Source organism: Ovis canadensis, chromosome 23 (genome assembly GCF_042477335.2).
Source record: "Ovis canadensis isolate MfBH-ARS-UI-01 breed Bighorn chromosome 23, ARS-UI_OviCan_v2, whole genome shotgun sequence".
Classification (NCBI taxonomy): domain Eukaryota; kingdom Metazoa; phylum Chordata; class Mammalia; order Artiodactyla; family Bovidae; genus Ovis; species Ovis canadensis.
In genome coordinates, this window is record NC_091267.1 from 49,430,114 (window position 1) to 49,450,500 (window position 20,387).

General features: G+C 46.9%; 1 protein-coding gene and 1 pseudogene across 2 annotated transcripts; one reads left to right on the plus strand and one right to left on the minus strand.

Moving 5' to 3' along the window:
- Positions 1 to 318: 318 nt before the first annotated feature.
- LOC138428340 (very long chain fatty acid elongase 6 pseudogene) lies at positions 319 to 9,250 on the minus strand (annotated as a pseudogene).
- A 2,900-nt stretch (positions 9,251 to 12,150) lies between these two features.
- ADCYAP1 (adenylate cyclase activating polypeptide 1) lies at positions 12,151 to 19,761 on the plus strand. 2 transcript variants are annotated; one of them, XM_069568991.1, is made up of 7 exons: positions 12,151 to 12,759; positions 13,093 to 13,203; positions 15,363 to 15,494; positions 15,904 to 16,002; positions 17,089 to 17,229; positions 17,703 to 17,775; positions 19,076 to 19,761. In XM_069568991.1, the coding sequence occupies exons 2-7, from the start codon at positions 13,094 to 13,096 to the stop codon at positions 19,079 to 19,081; spliced, it is 561 nt and encodes a 186-aa protein (XP_069425092.1). In that variant the 5' UTR covers positions 12,151 to 12,759; position 13,093; the 3' UTR covers positions 19,082 to 19,761. The 2 variants fall into 2 exon arrangements, with proteins under 2 accessions (XP_069425092.1, XP_069425093.1); XM_069568992.1 differs by lacking the exons at positions 17,703 to 17,775; positions 19,076 to 19,761 and having other exon boundaries at positions 12,236 to 12,759; positions 17,089 to 17,426.
- Positions 19,762 to 20,387: the final 626 nt, after the last annotated feature.

Sequence of the window (20,387 nt, forward strand, 5' to 3'; positions counted from 1 at the left end):
AATAGCTTGTTTGCCTTCTCGCTGCCTCTGGCCCACTTTGTTCTCATTTGTCCTAGAGTTGACAGATCAAGAGGGAATGGGGTCTTCCAGCAGCAGTCCTTGAGATGGAGGTGTACTCAGTGAGTCCTCACCTGAAAAAGGATCACTAACTTACTGGGTTAAGTCAACCTAATTATCCCTAAGCTGCCTTGGGTTGTGTGTTTGCTCGCATGTCTTGTTTTGTTTTAGCTGCACCATATGTGATTCTTTGTGCCATTTTCTTTCGTCTGTTATTTTTCTTGATGACCCTGAGCTACGGCTTCCTCCTCAGTTCCGACACTAGTCAGCCTTCGTTGCTTCCCTCATCTTGCTGCGGATGTAGGCCTCGAAGAAGAAGAGGCAGAAGAGCACGAAGTAGCTGAGGTACATGAGTGAGGACCAGGAGATGTTCTGGAAGTGAGAGTGACACTGCTCACGCTGCATCCACTGGGAGACCAGGTAATTAGTGACACAGCCTATCAGCCTCTGAATGATCTGGGACAAGGTGATGAACACGGCGAACTTCCGGGAGACGCGGAAACCCGCCGCTCGCAAGGCATAGTAAGAGTACATCACAGAGAGCACACTATATAGTCATAAACCAACCACCCCCAGCAACCACGTCCTTGTAGGAGTACCAGGAGTACAGAAGCGCAGTGATGTGGTGGTACCAGGGTAGGAAGATCAGCTTCTGCTTCCTCAGAATAATGAATATTGGATCTTCTAGTTGGGGTGCTTTGCTTAGCAAAAATGCATAAGCCCAGAATTTGCTGGCAGGTCTATTGTAAAAACCCTGGTCACAAACTGAATGCTTCAGGCCTCTGGTCATCACAGCGTACACAATATAAGCACCAGTTCGAAAAGCACCGAATATACTGAAGACTGCAAAGGTCAGAGACCAGAGCACTAAAGGCTTCTTCAGTTCAAACTTCGCCCGCTTATTCATTAGGTGCTGACTACCAAAGACAAAGGCAACATACAGAGCGGAAAACAGGAAAGATTTCTTCCAGTTTTCTTGCATCCAGTGGATGGCTTCATTCTCGGTGAACTGCTTTTCGAATTCATATTCTTGTAAAGTCAACACTGTTCACTGGGGCTGATCTTCAGAGTCGCTACGCGTTCTCTGCGCCTCTGCTCCCAGCTCCTCTCTCCCGGACTCCCCTCCTCCTGGCGTCCGCATCCACCATAGGAGGAAATGGAAGTGTTGAGATCTTAGTCCTTCCAGTCCTTTCAAAGTGCTTCCCAACAAGATATTAATTCTATGCAGAAATCCTTTGAGGGCGACCAGACATATCCCAATTTAAAGATGAAAAGCAATAGCAAAATGGAAGCTGAGGGTTTATGTATAAAACAGATAGAGATGTTGCTGGTGCTTGCAAGCAGGAGTTCAGTTCAGTTCAGTCGCTCAGTTGTGTCTGACTATTTGCTACCCCATGAATCACCGCTCGCCAGGCCTCCCTGTCCATCACCAACTCCCGGAGTTCACTCAAACTCATGTCTATCGATTCAGTGATGCCATCCAGCCATCTCATCCTCTCTTGTCACCTTCTCCTGCCCTTAATCCCTCCCAGCATCAGGGTCTTTTCCAATGAGTCAACTCATTGCATCAGGTGGCCAAAGTATTGGAGCTTCAGCTTCAGCATCAGCCCTTCCAATGAACACCCAGGACTGATTTCCTTTAGTATGGACTGGTTGGATCTCCTTGCAGTCCAAGGGACTCTCAAGAGTCTTCTCCAACACCACAATTCAAACACATCAATTCTTCAGTGCTCAGCCTTCTTCACAGTCCAACTCTCACATCCATACATGACCACTGGAAAAACCATAGCCTTGACTAGATGGACCTTTTTTGGCAAAGTAATGTCTCTGCTTTTGAATATGCTATCTAGGTTGGTCATAACTTTCCTTTCAAAGAGTAAGCTTCTTTTAATTTCATGGCTGCAATCACCATCTGCAGTGATTTTGGAGCCCAAAAAAATAGTCAGCCACTGTTTCTACTGTTTCTCCATCTATTTGCCATGAAGTGATGGGACCGGATGCCATGATGTTTGTTTTCTGAATGTTGAGCTTTAAGCCAACTGTTTCACTCTCTTCTTTCACTTTCATCAAGAGGCTCTTTAGTTCTTCTTCACTTTATGCCATAAGGGTGGTGTCACTTGCATATCTGAGGTTATTGACATTTCTCCCAGCAATCTTGATGCCAGCTTGTGCTTCCTTCAGTCCAGCGTTTCTCATGATGTACTCTGCATATAACTTAAATAAGCAGGATGACAATATACAGCCTTGACATACTCCTTTTCCTAGTTTTGTTCTGTGTCCAGTTCTAACTGTTGCTTCCTGACCTATATACAGGTTTCTCAAGAGACAGGTCTGGTCGTCTGGTATTCCCATCTCTTTTAGAATTTTCCACAGTTTCTTGTGATCCACACAGTCAAAGGCTTTGGCATAGTCAATAAAGTAGAAATAGATGTTTTTCTAGAGTTCTCTTGCTTTTTCCATGATCCAGTGGATGTTGGCAATTTGATCTCTGGTTCCTCTGCCTTTTCTAAAACCAGCTTGAACATCTGGAAGTTCACGGTTCACATATTGCTAAAACCTGCCTTGGAGAATTAAAGTATTACTTTACTAGTGTGTGAGATGAGTGCAGTTGTGTGGTAGCTTGAGCATTCTTTGGCATTGCCTTTTTTGTGTGACTATGTGAGAGCTGAGGATAAATCCAAGCTTTATAGTGAAGTCCCCTCCCTAAATATAGCTTGGCAGGGACAAAGCCCAGAGGGGAGGTTTGGGCAGAGAGCCTGAGCCTGCCCTCTGAGTCTACCTGTGGGCTTGCAGGAGAGCAGTTTTTAATGCTACCCAAGTGCTCAAGATCTCCAAGTGCTCAAGAGATAAGCAGCATTTTAATGATCCCCAAGTGCTCAAGAGATGAGCAGGACTGGCTGAGAGAAGGCTCACGGCTAGAAGTGGTCTCCAGGGACAGGTGGCTCTAGTGGTAAAGAACCCACCTGCAGAAGGTGTCAGAGATTTGGATCTCCCTGGTGTCAGGAAGATTCCCTGGAGGAGAGCTTGGCGACGCACTCTGGTATTCTTCCTTGAAAGTCCTATAGACAGAGGAGCCTGGAGGGCTATAGTCCATGGGGTTGCAGAGTTGGACAAGAGAAGAGGAGGGTGGGTGTCCCTGGAATTTACTGGGGAAAAAAACTTCCTGGATTGACTGACTAAAAACGTGAAATGATGTCTGATTTGACTGAGTTTACCTAGAAATTATTAGATGACCATTTCTGCTGTCGTGTAGTAATAGAAGCTCAAGGCAGAAATGAAATTCAGTTACAGGAAAATAAAGTACAGTTTTGCATATTTGAGTTTACAGCTGTAAAAATCCATTCTTTTCTAGGCAGTCAGTTCAGTTCAGTTCAGTTCAGTTGCTCAGTCGTGTCCGACTCTTTGCGACCGTATGAGTCGCAGCACCCCAGGCCTCCCTGTCCATCACCAACTCCCGGAGTTCACTCAAACTCATGTCCATCAAGTTGGTGATGCCATCCAGCCATCTCATCCTCTGTCATCCCCTTCTCCTGCCCCCTATCCCTCCCAGCATCAGAGTCTTTTCCATTGAGTCAACTCTTCGCATGAGGTGGCCACAGTATTGGAGTTTCAGCTTCAGCATCATTCCTTCCAATGAACACCCAGGACTGATTTCCTTTAGTATGGACTGGTTGGATCTCCTTGCAGTCCAAAGGACTCTCAAGAAAAAGCATCAATTCTTTGGCGATCAGCTTTCTTCACAGTCCAGTTCTCACATCCATACATGACCACTGGAAAAACCATAGCCTTGACTAGATGGACCTTTTGCGACAAAGTAATATCTCTGCTTTTTAATGTGCTGTCTAGTTTGGCCATAACTTTCCTTCCAAGGAGTAAGCATCTTTTAATTTCATGGCTGCAATCACCATCTGCAGTGATTGCAAGGAGATCCAATCAGTCCATTCTGAAGGAGATCATCCCTGGGACTTCTTTGGAAGGAATGATGCTAAAGCTGAAACTCCAGTACTTTGGCCACCTCATGCGAAGAGTTGACTCATTGGAAAAGACTGTGATGCTGGGAGGGATTGGGGGCAGGAAGAGAAGGGGACAACAGAGGATGAGATGGCTGGATGGCATCAGGGACTCGATGGATGTGAGTCTGAGTGAACTCTGGGAGTTGGTGATGGGCAGGGAGGCCTGGCGTGCTGCGATTCGTGCTGCGATTCATGGGGTCCAAAAGAGTCGGACATGACTGAGTGACTGAACTGAACTGAACTGAACTGAACTGAATGAGAAGACCAAATGGTAGGAGGAAGCGCAGTAACTTTGGAAACAGCCAGTCCTGAGTAGGAAATTTCACTTTGTCATTTATTAGCTGTGTGTTTTGGTGAAGTTAGTTCACTTTCAAGAGTCTCAGTTTATCCACTGTTAAAAAAAAAAGAAATAAAAGTACTAAATCTACCTCCCAGGACAATTGGAGGATTAAAATGGGACATTGCTAACACAGAGCAAGTCACTGCTGTTAAAGAAGCAGTCCAGAAAATGTAATTTTCCATCTCTTATGCTGGTCTAGGATCTATTCTTTGTAAAACATTTTTATATATATCATCTCATTTGACTCACAAAAGTCTTGACTCACTGGCAATCATATGATTTCTGTGGTATTAAATTATACAATGATTTAATAAGATATGATGATGAATGATACGATGGGTATTAAATGGTGTTCTTATAGAATAATCCTTTTTTTTTTTAACTTAAACACATCACTGAAACTTCTGCTACACTCTTAGATATTAAATCATTTTAAATAATGACTCAGGATGGCAATGTTTTTAACCTTTCAACAATTTGATGACATAAGTAAGAATGTGGGCACATTAATGGACATATTTTTAGAAACATATTTATTCCATAAAGCAAAGTTCATAAGTATGTGATGTTTGTAATCTAACAAAACCAATTTCTGTTGTGTTAGTAGCATCTGATTCCCATTAAACACAATTTTTATTTAAAAACTAATAAGAAAAGAAACATTTTCAGTTAAGGCAAATCACAAGTTACACGTCATACATATTAAATTAGTAATTTGTATTTGTAATTTGTATAACAACTCTGGAATAAATAAATATGTACGCTAATATATTATACTACTGTCTGAAGTCAAATGAACATGTAAACTAGTATGATATATTCTGTCAATATATATTAGTATAATATAGTACTGTCTGAAGTCACTGAGACTTTGAATCTCTACTTTGCCCACAGTTTAACTTTTGTTTTAGGTTTGAAGGATTTGTTACAAAAGAAACCACTTGCCGCACACAATAAACAATTTGAATATTTGGTAGAGGATTGTTTGACTTAATTTCAATGTACAATCATTAAGAGAAGAGAAATAGAAACAGTAGAGAAAAGTAAGAGTACGTACATCACCAAATTGGGCTGACCAACAAATATCCAGACTTGAAAACTGCTGAGAAGACCTTGGTTAACAGCAATCTGGAGTCCCAGCTGGGAGAAGGTCTCTGGTGGTGTGTCCATCCCATGGGTAAGACTTCAAACTGCAGTTTTGGGGGACTCTCGATTGTAATCCCAGGCTGAAAACTGATATCATCAATCAGTTTGCACTGGGTTTACTTTACCTTTTTTCTTTACAATGCTCTTTGTTTCATTTTGTGAGTCACAAGGTTTTCCAGACCCTGGGGCCTGGCCAGGGCTCCAGGGGGTTGAGAAAATTCCAAGCCTCACTTCCTCTCTTACCAAAAGTGCGGCGTGACTTGCTAGTAGCGGTCGGTGAGCTCTTGGGCACATAAATCCAGGCAGTGTTCAGGCAGGTCAGAGGCCTGCTCTGTTCTGTTCCTGAACAGGACTACCTCCATTTTAATTTCCCTAACAACAATGTAGTAGTTGTGTGACTTTGGGTAAGTTACCTAAGTACTTGGAGTCTTAGTTTCTCATCTGTAAAATGGATTAATAGTAGTATCTAGAAAGGAGATTGAGGGTAAAGGAAATAACTTCAATTAAACAATTATCATAGTAAGTGTTCAATAGATAATTATTTTTGCTATTGTACTGTTATTGCTGATATTGACTGGTAAGGAGCTAAATCATGCAGCCCCATTGGAAGGAAGGACTTAAGATAATTTAAAGAAACAATAACTGAAGCTTTAAAATAGTAAACTCATGGCAAATATGGTTGTATTTCAAGAAGATAGTAGTTTTTTAAAAAAATTAAATCATGCCTGTGTATGTTTGGGTGGAAAGAAGAACTGGTTAAAAAGTACTTGCAGAGATAGTATTATTAACACAAGGTGCTAGTAATAAGGTTAATGAAAACCAAAAGCTCCCAAATTATTACAAACAGGCCTATATTCACAGATAGATAAGGCTCAGTTTGAATCCAAAGAACAGAGGTTTGGGATGCTGTGAACTCATACAACCATATCCCTTTTTGATTTATGCAAAAAAGTCATTTTATTTTGCACACAGATCTTCCTTCAAACTTTTTCGGAGGCTGTCACAAAAACTAATTTAAGATATTGGGTTTCCTGGATCCTATCCAAGCTTTTCTTCCTGCGTTTAAGACTTGTATGAGCAGAATATTAGAAGACTTTCTTCTCCTTGGTTTTTAAGAGGACGTGTTCTGGAAATCTCAGGAGAATCTGGAAGGTGCTGCACAGTGAAGTATGGGGTATATATTTTTGGTACACAGGATAGGGGAGGAAAGCCCTTCTTTTATTCCCTTCTAGGTTCTTTGGTTGAGCTAATTAAATTGATGTAAGATACATTAACAAAAGGAAAAAACCCAAATTTAATTCATGCGTATGGAAGCGCATAGAAATATGAGACGATAAGACGAGTATAAGAGACTACGAGTTCAGATAGCATCATCAACACAATGGATATGAATCTGTGCAAACTCCGGGAGATAGTGAAGGACAGGGAAGCTTGATGTGCTGCAGTCCATGGGGTCACAAAGGGTCGAACAGGAGTTAGTAACTCAACGACAACAGCAACATAAAACCAAAGCAGGAAGTTTTATACCTTCCGGATAAAGAAAATAAATAAATTAGTGAGGAATTGACAAGACAGAGAAGTTTGGATTTGGGTAGTAAATTAGGGTAGAAGCAACAAGGTTTGCTTAGACAGCCTTCTTGGCCCTCAACTCTCTATCTCGATGATAAACATACCCTTTCTGCTTCCTGGGACAGGGAGGGTACCTTTCACATTGCAGATTTATTTCCTGCTTTCAGGGTGACAAAGGAAGCTCAGAGTGTTTTTCTTGCACCAGCTGTTTCTTAAGTAGCTTTAATTCAAAGTAATCAATATGCCAAAGTGGCATATTTGGGGCAGCGTGCCCTGAACCCCATCACCAGTAAACTATGGTCAGAGAACCAGACCTTAGAAGAACCATATACATGAGGCGGTTGAAATCACCCAAACCTGCAGCAAACGTACAGGCCCAGTTTTTGCTTCTTGAGCATCTGCTTCATCTTAAACAACTGGCATATATGTATGACTGAGTCCCCTTACGGTCTGCCTGAAACTATCACACCATAGTTAATTGGCTATGCTCCAATAGAAAATAAAAAGTTTAATTAAAAAAAAGAAGAAGAAAAGAAAGAAGAAAAAACTAGCAAAATTTCCTGGCTTTGTGAACATGCAATTCTATTCTTGAATTGAGAGGAATACTTTTGTTCATGTGGTTTGGAAAGGTTTCCCTTGGCTGACTGTTTTCAGAGTGGGTGAAGCACCAGGTTCTGAAGGTCAGAGAAGCCATGACACATTCTGGCTAAGCTCATCAGCTCCTTTGTACATCCTGAGTTCAGAGGGGCATGATGCAGGCAGTCCAGTAAATGATGGTCATGATGTTCCACTGCAGAACATTTGGGGTTCCCTACAGGTATAATTGGTATGAAGTGAGTCATGAGTCATCACATTTACAGAAGAGTCAGAAGAGAAAAAGTCTCCAGCGAAATTGAATACAGTGTTGCAATTTACTCTGGTCACTCATAGGAGAGGAGGAAGTTTTGCAAGGAGATTGCTCACTGAAAAAGCTTACTGTAGCCTAGTTCCTAGCTAGGTACTGAATAGAAATGAATGGAATGAAAATATAAGACTTTTCCAATCTGGTTTAATGTTATTTATACCAGGAGTGTATGAAGATAATGTGCGCAAACATGTCCTTTCATGTGGTTAAAAAAAAAATCCATGCGGTAGGGGATGCGGATGGTGGCTGTACAGAGCAATGGGGAGAAATACACAGCCAAGAAAGGAAAAATGAACGCATGGTAATTATGCAGGATGAGTAGCTAGGCCAGAAGGAAAGTAGTGGAAGTCTTACCCTAGGAAGCTGAGTCTTGTTTATGCCAGGTATTTGCCAATGCTATGAAGCCATCTGCAAATTCAAACTCATAGACTAGACATATTCCTCCTATTTGAATACAAATCACACTTTTTCAAGGGCTTAAGGGTTCTTTGTTAAAATCGAGAGCTGTTTAAGGATTCAAGGCTTGACACTTCTAGGAGACTGATAAGTCTGTAACCAGGGAAAACAAGTTAGGCAAGTGTTAGTCTGACTTATAGCTAGCTAGCATCCACCATTTCAGACCAGAAGTTTGAATGCTTCCATATCCTAAGGATGAATGGGACACAAAGGAGTTGATACATTACGGATTTGAAATTCAAGGTCTTTGATCAAACACCAACATAAATTCCAACAAATACTTCCAAACAGTTTCTTCTGGATAGCTCCCGGCTTAGCCGGAAACTGCCTGCCCTCTGACCCTCCGAGAGACCTCCGTGAGACTTTTCAGGTGGAAGATTTCCGCGGTACCACCAGTTCTTCTAACCGAACATAATTCCAGGTGCGGGCCATTCTTCGCTTCCACAATCGGGAAAGAAACTTTGCCACCTTGGAATCCTTCTGCCTGGTCTGGTGAACATTGATGGTAAGGGGTGGGGCGATTGGAGAGAGGATTGGCGTTGCTTTGCATTATTTATAAACAGGAAGTTCTGACTCCCGAGTCCCCTCTTAGGATCCTCCCCTTCCCCCTGTGTCACTGTCAATTACACCTGGGCGATCTGATGGTTTCTCTCTTCTTTGCTTACGTAGTGAGTGAACGAGCCCACGTCTGCCGCCGCGGTCTCCTGCGCGGGCCTGGCCGGGACCCCCTGTCACCTCGCGCGGGGTGACTCTGGGTCTCTCCATCCCGGGCGTGATGCGCACCTCCTCCTCTCTGCATCCCTAAACCCCCAGACACAAGGTCTCCTCCTCACTCCTGCCGAAAGCAGCATTGATGCTCTAATTAGACCACTCCCGAGGTTCGAAGCAAAAGACCACTTTCCGGCACCGGGGGTAGTTTTGGTCTTTGAGACGTCTGTCGCCCCCTATTCCTCTCCATCGAATAGGGAGCAGGAAGGGCCTGCGCTCGCGCCCAGGGTCTGCCGAAGCAGCCGAGCAGCCCCAGACCCATGAAGTTCTGGAGCCGGGTCCAAAGCTTCTAGATCCCTCTCTTCCTCAGCCTCCCCAGCATCTCCCCTCCCAGAGGCCCAGAAACTTTCGAGAACACGATAACATCTTTGCCCGTGGGACATCAAACTCGCCTAGTTGGAGACGCTCAGTGGGAGGAAAGTTCTGCAGGACGACCCTATCATCTCGGGTTCGATTGTTCCAGACAGCTGTGGATCGGGGCTGGGCAGGTCTTTGGATGGTGTTGAGCAATTCGTGGGTCTCGGAAGCTTTGTTGTTTTTGAAATTCAGTGACCCAGAATCTCAAATTCTCTTAGTCTTTCACTTGAGGGGACGGGTTCTGGCCTGGAAGCTGGTAATCCTGGGGTGCGGGATCCTGAAGTCTGCGCTCACAGGGTCCACGCCGAGAACAGTCCGAGGGCACAGGCTTTGTGAAACAGAGGCGCAGGTCGGGTTCCTGTGTGTGTGTGTGTGTGTGTGTGTGTGCCCGCGGGGGAGGGGGGATGGGGCGGCGGGGGTGGTGGGTTCCGTCATCCTCCGCACGAAGTTAATGGTGTTTATGGTTTTCCCCCTTTAATAGGCCGTGAAGTCAACAAACTCCCCACATGGGGGCTCCCTTGACTCAAGTTGAGTCGTGAACCGGTACCAGGAGTCTTGGAAATTTTCAGATGTTTCTACAGATTGAACTCATTTCAGAATTCGCGTGGGAGGGAAGAGGAAGGATTTTAATCGGGTTCACCTTTGACGTGAAGCGAGGCGGAAGACAGGAAAGCCACAGTCGGTAATAGCTGCGGGTGCTTTAGTGAGAGAGCTGGATTATTTCCGCTGGATTATTCGGTCGTGTCTTCACCGCCGGCTCTTTGTGTGAGAGCTTACCCAGAGGCAGAGGTGGACACGGAGCACACGCATGTAAACACTGCAGCCCAGATCAGCAAACACAGGAGATGGAGAAAAAGCGATTCATTCCCGTGTAGATGTGGCTTTAATCTTTACTGCAAATGGGCAATCTGAGTATTCCCAGGAATAAACTAAGAAGTGACAGTTTCTGGCCATTCGTGGCAAGAACGAAGCAATCTAAAGTTTGTCATCCTGGAGAAAATATTAAATCTCCAATAAGCAGGAAAGGCATTGAGAATGAGCAGCATTCTAATTTTGTCTTAGAAGAAGCATACAGAACTAATATAGCTTGTTTAAATGTTAGATCTAAATCATAGTAACAGGAAGCACTCCCACGAAATTGCCATTTCCTCTAATTTTTGTTTAAGATCCAAATAATTAAAATGCACACTAATGGTTATTGATGGCTCTGCTTCCCTTTTAAAAGAAATAGACCTGAGTTCTCTTACCAGAGTAGAAATTTACAGATCTTCTTAAATAACTCCAGGCCTTGGAAGCCTCTGGGTGGATGTGGTGTTCCCTTTGGGCTTTCCTCTTTCCACCTCATTTTTAGTTAAACATTTTTAGCCACCCCCATGGAAGGGATTCCTGTTGAAAACCCTCAGGGAGTGAACTTGTACTGGGTATCATCATGCTTCCCCAGTCTGTCTGCCTTTCCTCACACAGAGCTCAAGTTATAAATAAATGGGGAAACATATTTCTCACCCCCCAGTTCTTAAAATTTCAGTTTTCCTGTAAAATACAATTTCGCCATTTCATTGTTAACATTAGTAAGAGCCACAGAATGTGTGAAGGTATCCAAATAGGCCATGTAGAGATCCCCAAACCAGAACTAAAGGGCAGACATAAAATGCTCTTTCCTCCCACAGTAAAGGCAGGGGTCAGACAGTTGTCACCATTAAGGGCATTCGTCGACACTGCAAGGAAGGGACACATCTGAACAGTGGGGGGTACCTGGACAATGAATTGCCACATTATAAGGGTGCCACTACCAAATCTTCCGATTTAGAGGGTCTGGTGAAAAACTAGTAGCAATTTTCAACGCTTGCAGCATCTGCAACCAAATAGTTCAGCACTCCGAGCCTGGACAGCACCACAGGCCGGGGTTTAGGACTCTTTCTTTCTAATCTATAACTAATCAATTCCACTCAGAGCCAGACTGTCAACCACAGCCAGACTCATTAGCGATTTACTGAAAATCCTCCAAGACTTCCCTTTAGAAACAAAACGACTTCCACATTTAATTGTCTATCTAAAAGAACATAGGCAAGAAATTAGGAGATCTAAATTAAATTTATTAATAGGAGAGCTTGATGGTGCTTTAATTCCAGAGCCCAGAGCTCTGATTGCTGGGGCTTGATGAAAAAGCAAAAAGAAAACAGAGAGACGTAGTTAAAAACATTTTTTTTTTTTTACCATTCTCAAGATTCTATGAATTCTTTACCCATCCTTGAGAAGTGGGTAAAACTGAAAACCATCAAGGTAATTAAACTCCTTTAAATTGTACAGTATGAGTGAAAGGTGTTTATGAGAAGTCGATGACTCCGGATCTTATCCAGGAGGACAGCAGAGGATAGTTAATATGTTCCTTGAGGGACTAGGATGCTGACGTCTTTTTCTGATACCCGATCATTACGTGACTGAAAAAAAAAAAAAAAGGAAGTCATTCCACGTATAAAAATCGGAGCGCAACAGTGCAACAAAATATTCTGTACTTAAAAGGCCACAGGCAGACAGATGTTGACAAGAAAGTCTGTTTTGAAACCACGTTCGGATAGATTTCTGCTAACTGCCCAGATAAATAGGAGCAGAGGGCTGGTCACCTCTGTAATAACCACCGGCAGCAGTAGAAGAAACCGCAGCTTCAGAAGCAGCCAGAGAGACTTCTGAGCAGCGAAGGCGCTGCCTGCTCGAGCTGCCTGGCCGGGCGGCTGCCCCAGACGCCGACTTCGCCGAGGCCCTCTCTCTCTCTCTCTCTCTCTCTCTCTCTCTCTCTCTCTGCTTCTTTCCTTATCACTTCTTTCTTCTCGGTGGACTTCAGGCCACTTTGTCTCCCACCCCCACTCAGCTCGTCGCCTCCTCCGTCTTCCTTCTCCATCTCTCCTCTCGACCCCCTTCTCTCAGTGTCACGCTCCGTCCTAGTTCCGAGCGTCGTCAAACTTTTGAACAGAATAACAGGACTCAGCAAACAAGTCCTCCAGCTCCTCCCGCGGCTCCGGCTCGTTCCTGCGGCTCCTGCTCAGACACTAACGCCAGACGGCGATGCCTCTTGGGTTGTGACTGCAGCGCACAAACTTGGAGAAGCTCTTTGCCCGCCGTCCTACTTGGCAGCAAATCCTCTCCTGGCAGCGGTAAGAGTTGGATGACAAGGAGGGAAAAAATCTTACCAAACAACTCACCTGATTGCTAATTCTTTTGCCGGTATCGGGGTACGAGTTAGCTTTTCTGGGCGCGAGGTCTGGCGAGTTACTGGGCACTGGATACATACAGGCGTATTTTCTAACTATAACGAGAAGGAAGTGGCGGGCGAGCCGGCTTGTCGTTAAGCCGGATTCAACCCTGGGAGTCGGAGGGGAGCTCTGGGCCTCCCCCAGTTCGAGGAATTTCTAGGGGGTCGTGGGTGGGGGTGGTGGAAGGCCAGGGGCGTTGGGACTGCTGCGTGATCTCTTTCCCGTCCTGCGCAGAATGACCATGTGTAGCGGAGCGAGGCTGGCCCTGCTCGTTTACGGGATACTGATGCACAGCAGCGTCTACGGCTCACCTGCCGCCTCCGGACTCCGGTTCCCGGGGATCAGGTAGGTGCTGGCCGCCGGAGCGGAGCGGAGGCTGGGACTTGCCGTCCCCCGCCCCCCCCCCCCCCCGACACCTCCTCGCGGTCGCCCTCCTGCAGTTCCTCGGTCCGGCTACTTCCGTCTCCCCATGCGCCCCCACTGCGCCGCCACCAGCCTGGGTCCGGTCGCGGGTCACTTCGGGGATCTGGGCCGGACTCCCCTCGGGCTCGGCGCCCGTCCCCCAGCCCGCCGCAGGCCCGGGGTCCCGGGTGGAGCAAGCGCACCTCGAACCGGCAGAAGAAACCTCCCCTCCCCCAGCCCCTCCCCTGGGAGCGGGGATGGGCAGGGCCCTGAGTTGACTTCTTTCCCCGATTCTTAGCTCGACTTCCAAGAACTTTGGCTCCGGCACCCAGGTTGGGGGGTTGAGAGTGATGCTCCCGTGGACTTGGCTTTGTTTCGGCTTGTTCTAGGCTATCGGGGCGGGGTCTCCCTCTCCCTCCCCGGCTCTCCCCCTCACCTCAGTTCGAATTCTTTCCACTGGAAGAGCTTTCTCTCAAGTGATAGGTTTTCTAGTTGCTTTTAGAGTCTTGGGGAGGGGGAGTGCTGGCCAGGTAGAGTTGAGAAGCGATATGTGAGAAGGGAAACAAAGATGGGAGGGGGAGACACAGTTGAAACGGATGCAAAGGAGGAAAAGAAAGCCAGCTGGCAGGCAGTACTGGGAGGGTAGCCCTGCCCACCCCAGGCTGCAGTAACCCTGCCTTTTTTTTTTTTTTTTTAATTTTCTCAATTCCTGGTTTCTAAGCGGTCGGTGCTGCCCGGGTTCTCCGCCGCAGCCCCAGAGTCCCGGGCCTGTCAGTGGGCGAGTGGAAGCTCGTAGCGCGGCGCAGCACCCGCGCTCCGCGGCGCACCCGGCTCCGGGAGGCGAGGAGCGCGCTTTCTGCCCGCAAAGCTGCTTCTCCGAGCCGCGACCAAGAGCGATTTCCTCAGAGGTCGCTGACCACTGGTTTGGCCGGAGAGATGGGTTCTGGCTTCGGTACTAGGATTTCAGTATCTGGGCACGGAGTAGGAGTGGAGGTGCCCAGAAAGACCTGGAGACACCGGGCAGCGGGACCAGGGCAGAGAGGCGCGTCGCCGAGGAAAGGCTGGTTGTGGGGCGGGCTCGCTGGTGTGCTTGCCTTGCCCCTACCTCTCCAGGGATGGAGGAAAGGCGAGGGGAGGAACGAATATGACCGATCCACCTAAAGAGCGCTACTTGCCTGGGCCGCTTTCCGAGTCTCTCCAGAGGCAGAAAGCGAGGGGGTTTTGTTTATTCACCCACCTCTCCCGTCCTCTATCAGGGACTGAGGCGGTGGGCAAGGGCGACTGGGAGGTTTTGGCTTTCGGTGCCCTATTGACCCTTTCCCTTTGCCTCGGGGTTGAGACGTCGTCCCGCCGCCCGGCCACCTCTAAACGATTAGCGCTAACTATCGACTTACTGGATTTAAAAGCCCTGTTTCACTCCCGGCTATTTTCAAAGTCCTGTGTGCCTGGTACTTTCTCCGGGCAAGACGCACTGGAGGGCACGGGCACGCCACGGAATGAGCCGTTGCCAAACAGGCTAAGTTTAGGGGCATCTATTATTCATGTTCTCGCCAGATCCTCTCCCGCCCGAAATAGAAGCCGGAGGTTCTCCGTGACCTACATCTGCGCGGGGAAGGGCTCCCCTGGGCTCGGAGGCTGGGTGGGGGTGGTTGCCCGCATTGGCCGCCGGACTCCTCAGCCATCCACCCCCTCTGGCTCCAGGCCTCTCCCCATCCGGTCCTCGGTTGGCCAGCGATTCTCTCCCAGGGCCTCTCCCGTCTCCGCCCGCCGCTCCTTGTGCGGGAGGCTTAAGAGCCAGGCCGGGGGTAGGAGCGGTCCTCCCCGGCAGCCAAGTGTGCGAGGTCGGCAGAGACGTCTGGGCTTCCCAGTGCCCGTTGAGGCCGTGGTCCCCGCAGGGCGACCCTTCGCCCCCGAGAGGAGGGATGGGAATTTCTGTTGGGTGTCGTTTCCTCCTCCTACCCCTGTCCTAGAAGAGACAGTTCTCCGAGGGGCGTCTTTTGGAAGAAGGAACATCATGAGAGCCCCTGTGGGTCTTTGGGTACTCGCAGAGGCGGGGAAGGACCCTACTGACCACTCCTTCTGCCCCCTGGCTACCCCTGCAGGCCGGAGAACGAGGCGTACGACGAGGACGGAAACCCGCAGCAGGACTTCTACGACTCGGAGCCGCCAGGCGTGGGGAGCCCCGCCTCCGCGCTGCGCGATGCCTACGCGCTCTACTACCCGGCGGAGGAAAGGTACCGCCGCGCAGCCGGGCACTGGGAGGGAGAAAGGGGCAGGGATGGCCCATCGAGTAGGTGCTTTTTCATAAAAGCCCTCCAGTCTTTCTTCTCCCGGGCTGGTCCCCACGAGAGTGAGAGAAAGTTAGGAGCGGGCCGGTTTGTGTGGACAGGAGGGCCGCATGGGGACCGAAAGGTCTGCGGCCCAAGGAGCGGCAGTGAGTGCGCGCCCCGGCCGGGCTCCACACCTGAGGTCCTGGGAGGGCAGGACGAACTCTGGTTCCTGGTACTCACGGGACCATCCCAAGAGTTATTCCCTAGTGCCTTCCGGAGCGCTGGCGGGCAAGGGTGATTAGCGGGGGACCTGGGGCTGCCACTTGGGCACTGAGTCAGTGACCCCCGGGCACGCACTTTGCCTCCCTGTTAGAGATGTCGCCCACGGGATCCTTGATAAGGCCTACCGCAAAGTGCTGGACCAGCTGTCCGCCAGGAGATACCTGCAGACGCTCATGGCCAAGGGCTTGGGGTAAGAGCTTGCGAAAGAGTTAATCGGCGCGTGATGGCGCGCGCGCACGCGCCGCGGTGGGTGTGTGGGCCGGCGCGCGCTGGGGGGCGGGGCTGCTTCTACGTCCTTGCGTGCATGTGGGGCCGAGGGTGCGTCTGCGCCGCAGGGTCTGCAGGGGGGCCAGCCCCCTGCCCCAGGCTAAGGTTTAGGTACCGCGCCAGAAGTTTGCCCAGAGAGCTTGGGAATGAGGCGAGGAGGGGAGCGGGCAGGAAAACCAGGATGTCTGATCCGTTTTGAATAATTAAAAAAAAAAAGTTCCCCCCTCTCCAGGCCATCAAAACCTTCAAGTTTCTTGGGACGTTTGACTTTTTTCTTTCCTCACATTTCTTTCACTGTTAAATTCAAATCGAAACAAACAAATCCTCAAATTTGGACACTTAAGGAGGCAGTTTTTGCTCGTGCCAGACAAACCCAAAGCACAGGATTTGCGGGAGCTTCTCTCACCAGAAGGCAACGTTTTAATAGAGCCCATGGGACACCAGAATACGTTTTCCGCACTGAATAATTCATGTGATGAAAAGTATTGCCTGCAGCCTGTCGACTTGTATTATTATCACGTTTTTCAACTTAGCGCGTAGGAGAGCAGTGCTCCCTTTTGACTGGGAATTGCGGGATCGATGTAAACTTCACGGCAACAGCCAACGGGAAATTCAGGGCTCTTGGGTGCTTTTCTCTCTGCGTGGGTGGGGGCGTCCGGGAACGGTTAGGACAATTGAGCGCAAAAGCACTGATGGTCAGATCTGAGAGGGCAGCGTTTGGAGAGGGGTTAGGTTTAAATCGCTTGCGTTTGGCCCCGGACCTCTTCCCAGGCCCATCCTATAAGGACTTGGTGCCCCGAGATCTTTGATGGGGAGGGAGTAGCGGGGGTTACCATCGCCGCCCTCCCTGCGACTGCTCCCTGGCGGGGCAGAGTGGCGCGCTGGACGCGGAGAGCTCGCTCCCTCCCCCAAAGATTCCCTCGATGGGTGGGGTCTGCCTGCTCACCCCGCGTCTACTCACCGGGTGTCTCCCGCCCCGCCACCCCCTTCCCGACCCCTCTCCTTGCAGTGGGACCCCGGGCGGCGGCGCGGACGACGACTCGGAGCCGCTCTCCAAGCGCCACTCGGACGGCATCTTCACTGACAGCTACAGCCGCTACCGGAAGCAAATGGCTGTTAAGAAATACTTGGCGGCTGTCCTAGGGAAAAGGTATAAACAAAGGGTTAAGAACAAAGGACGGCGAATACCGTACTTGTAGCGACGAGTTACCAGCTATCCTGTGTATACAGCCCTGACACAATGAGAAGTCGTTTTTCCCAACTGACTGAACTGTCATCGCTGCTGTGTTCTGTCTCACATGTATTTATGTATGAAGTCAAGCCATTAAATGAATATTTTGATAATAATATTGTTTTTCTTTTTACGAAGCACTAGAGAATGCACAGATATACTTTGTGGACCAATTATTGATATTGACATATATATTACGAATATATAAAGAGTATATATATATATATAAGTATAATAGAGAGCCGTTCATACAGTGTGCACAAGGACTGAAGATTTGCCTGAGCTGTTTGTTTTTATATAAAATAAATAGAAAAATAGACAATCATTGTTTTGAATATTACTCCTATTTTTGTAAACTGGAATTAAAAGGATAGTATTTTTATCCACAATAGGCCTGAAGATATTAATCCTGACCATTTGCTACTGTACATAAACAGTGATGCCCTGCTCCAGGGAGACTTTGAGGTAATGATTTGGGAGGATTGCTGAAGGTCTCTCTTTCCCAGGGAGTCTCTGGGGCAGGCTGCTTCAATCCCAGCTGAACTCAACTGAGGCTCTGTCTACCCCTTGCTGGGTGGCAATGCCAATACTTCCGCTTTCTTTGATTCTATTTTTATGTGTATTTGTCTCTCTTCAGACTCTCAGCCCACAAGGAAATTCTCCTGATAAAACAAAAGCTGGATCTAAATTGTGCTTCTCCCCAGAATTCATACTACTCCCTGGGGGAGGAGTTGGGGGACTGTACAGAGAAGAGAGACTTGACTAGGAAGCTCTCTTTTCTGTACTTCGGGGGACCCCAGTATCCCAAGGTTAGGGCAATTGGAACATAGTGGGAATATTGGAAAAGGCAGAGCATAAGGCAGTAGGGGGAGGACCCTGGAGAGGGACTGGCCGCAGGCAGCCCCAGGCCTGGGGGCTGGCGGTAAGCCCGGTCCCACCACAGGTCCCCTGCCTGCCTGACTTTGGGCGCTGGGTATTGGAAATGGATGCAAAGTACAATGTGTTTTTCTCCAGTGCTATCCATGCTGCTCATGTTGTGAAATGGCCAGGATCCTCCCCTTTGAACCCTGCTCTGTAGGAGCCTCCCTTTTCTTCCGTGGTTTTTCTGAAGACTCCTTTTTCCCACCTTCTCGCACTGTTTACGTACTGTTTGCCGTTTTTTATTCACTTCTCTTAAACTTGTGAATGCTTCTTTTCCTGTTGTTTGATGCTAGCACTTATTGTAAAGTGTAGGAACCCCTGTGTGGTTACCGCTAAGTAATTATGCACTATATATGAATCTTTTGTTTCTTGTTGATTGAGTTTGTAGGTAAAATGTATTTTTCTACATTTATGGCTTATTGCTTAGTAAAATTTATTTCATAAAACCAACCTTTGTGATATTAGAATGTGTAGTGTTCACATGTTGCTCAGTTGTACTAACTGATAAATCATTTAAACCTCATCTTCATATGTATGAGTACTATCTTGTATTTGTGGTCAAGAGTGAGGTAAGCAAGCTTCAGCAGGCCCTGAGAATGTCCCCTTGTATTCTTTCTTGGCTACAGAAAGCATGTCTGTCTGTTTCCCGTCAATTTCTCGAACCTGTCAGGTAATCTCTATAACAAAAGAAACCTTCACCCAGCAACCAGATAAGCAACAGCAGGCAAACCAGCCAGCCAAACTCCCCAAATTTCAGGCACAAGTTCTTTTGAAAAACACACAAAAAATAAACAAGAAAAGATTAAACATTAGCATGTCAAGGACCTTTCCTTTTCCTTTACAGATTTGATCAGTATGGAGTCATAAATCAAAGAAAACAGACTTGGATTTGCATTCCCCAGGCGGGATGGATGCTGCCCCGAGATCATGTTACAAACAGTGAAAGCACAGAGGCCTTCGATCTGTGCCTCAGTCCTGTGTACGGAATCAATCTTTCTTTAATTCTGCAGTCTCCTCGGGCAGTGTGACACAGGATGGGGTTTGCAGCTTCAGTGCCTTTCTTCGCCTTTTAAATTGCCACGATTCACAGATGGCTATTTAGTGGCCCTACAATGCTGCAACACATTGGCTTGCATTTTAGTCTTTAATTATTTGTTTCTTGGATAACGGGCAGAGTTTTCTGTATTTGTGTCAGCTGTTAGTGGTGAAATAGGCCGCTAGTTAACCTTTTCTTTATGAAGTCTAATTTAGTGTTCCCGTGGCTAGTTGCAAGCATTTACAGTGATCACCCAGTTTAATCTTTTGTATACTTTTTAGAAATGCCAAGAGCCTTACTAACCTGGAGCAGATTTATGATATAGTGATAATTTAGGTAGATGTTAGTCTTGAAGCTCTTATTTTGTGTGCAACTGATTAAAAAAACATCTCACCCAAGTATTATTACACACATGATATCTATAACTAGGTCTTTGATAACTGTTATATAAAGTGTGTAAAATTTGTATGAATAAATTTTTATAAACAATGCAACTTCGTCTAATGTGTGGGGAAAGAAAAGACATTCAGGAAGTAATTACTTTAAAATCACTTAGAGTATTATATTTTCTTTAGCAACTTGAGGATTTTTCATGTCTGGAATATCTAATTATGTATTTTCATAAATTGTACTTTAATATCTACTTGATGGGTTACTGAATTTGACTAAAAATTTAAAGCAGCTACTCAGATGGAGATGCCTAAGAAGATATTAAGCTCATAAATAGGCAAAGATATTGGAACCTTTATAGGATGCTGAATTTAGATTAATTTTCATCCCCTAGCGTGTAAATGCATTGCTAAGTATTCAGAAAGTTGCTATTTAGTGGTGGGAGATAGTTCTTGGGTATTAGTTACACTTCTAAAATAGCAATCTGACATTGTTCTTTTATAAGTAACTACAGATTAAATTGGTCTCAATAAAACTCTGTATAAAAGTAACTTTGGAGGTTTAAAAATATGTTTAAAGGTCTACAGACAGTTATCTCAGGTTAAAATACTTTGGGCAGAAGGATAAAGAGCATGAGTGAGCGAAGAGTTGCTTCCTTGGTGGCTCAGTGGTAAAGAACCCGCCTGCAGTGCAGGAGACTCAAGAAATGTGGGTTCAAGCCCTGGGTCCA

What these genes read in the sequence shown, in the direction of transcription:
- ADCYAP1 (XM_069568991.1), top strand. Translation starts at nt 13,094, where the DNA reads ATGACCATGTGTAGCGGAGCGAGGCTGGCCCTGCTCGTTTACGGGATA. An exon ending in TACTACCCGGCGGAGGAAAG is followed by an intron (nt 15,495 to 15,903) that starts GTACCGCCGCGC and finishes CCTCCCTGTTAG; the next exon opens with AGATGTCGCCCACGGGATCC. An exon ending in GCGGCTGTCCTAGGGAAAAG is followed by an intron (nt 17,230 to 17,702) that starts GTATAAACAAAG and finishes TATCCACAATAG; the next exon opens with GCCTGAAGATATTAATCCTG.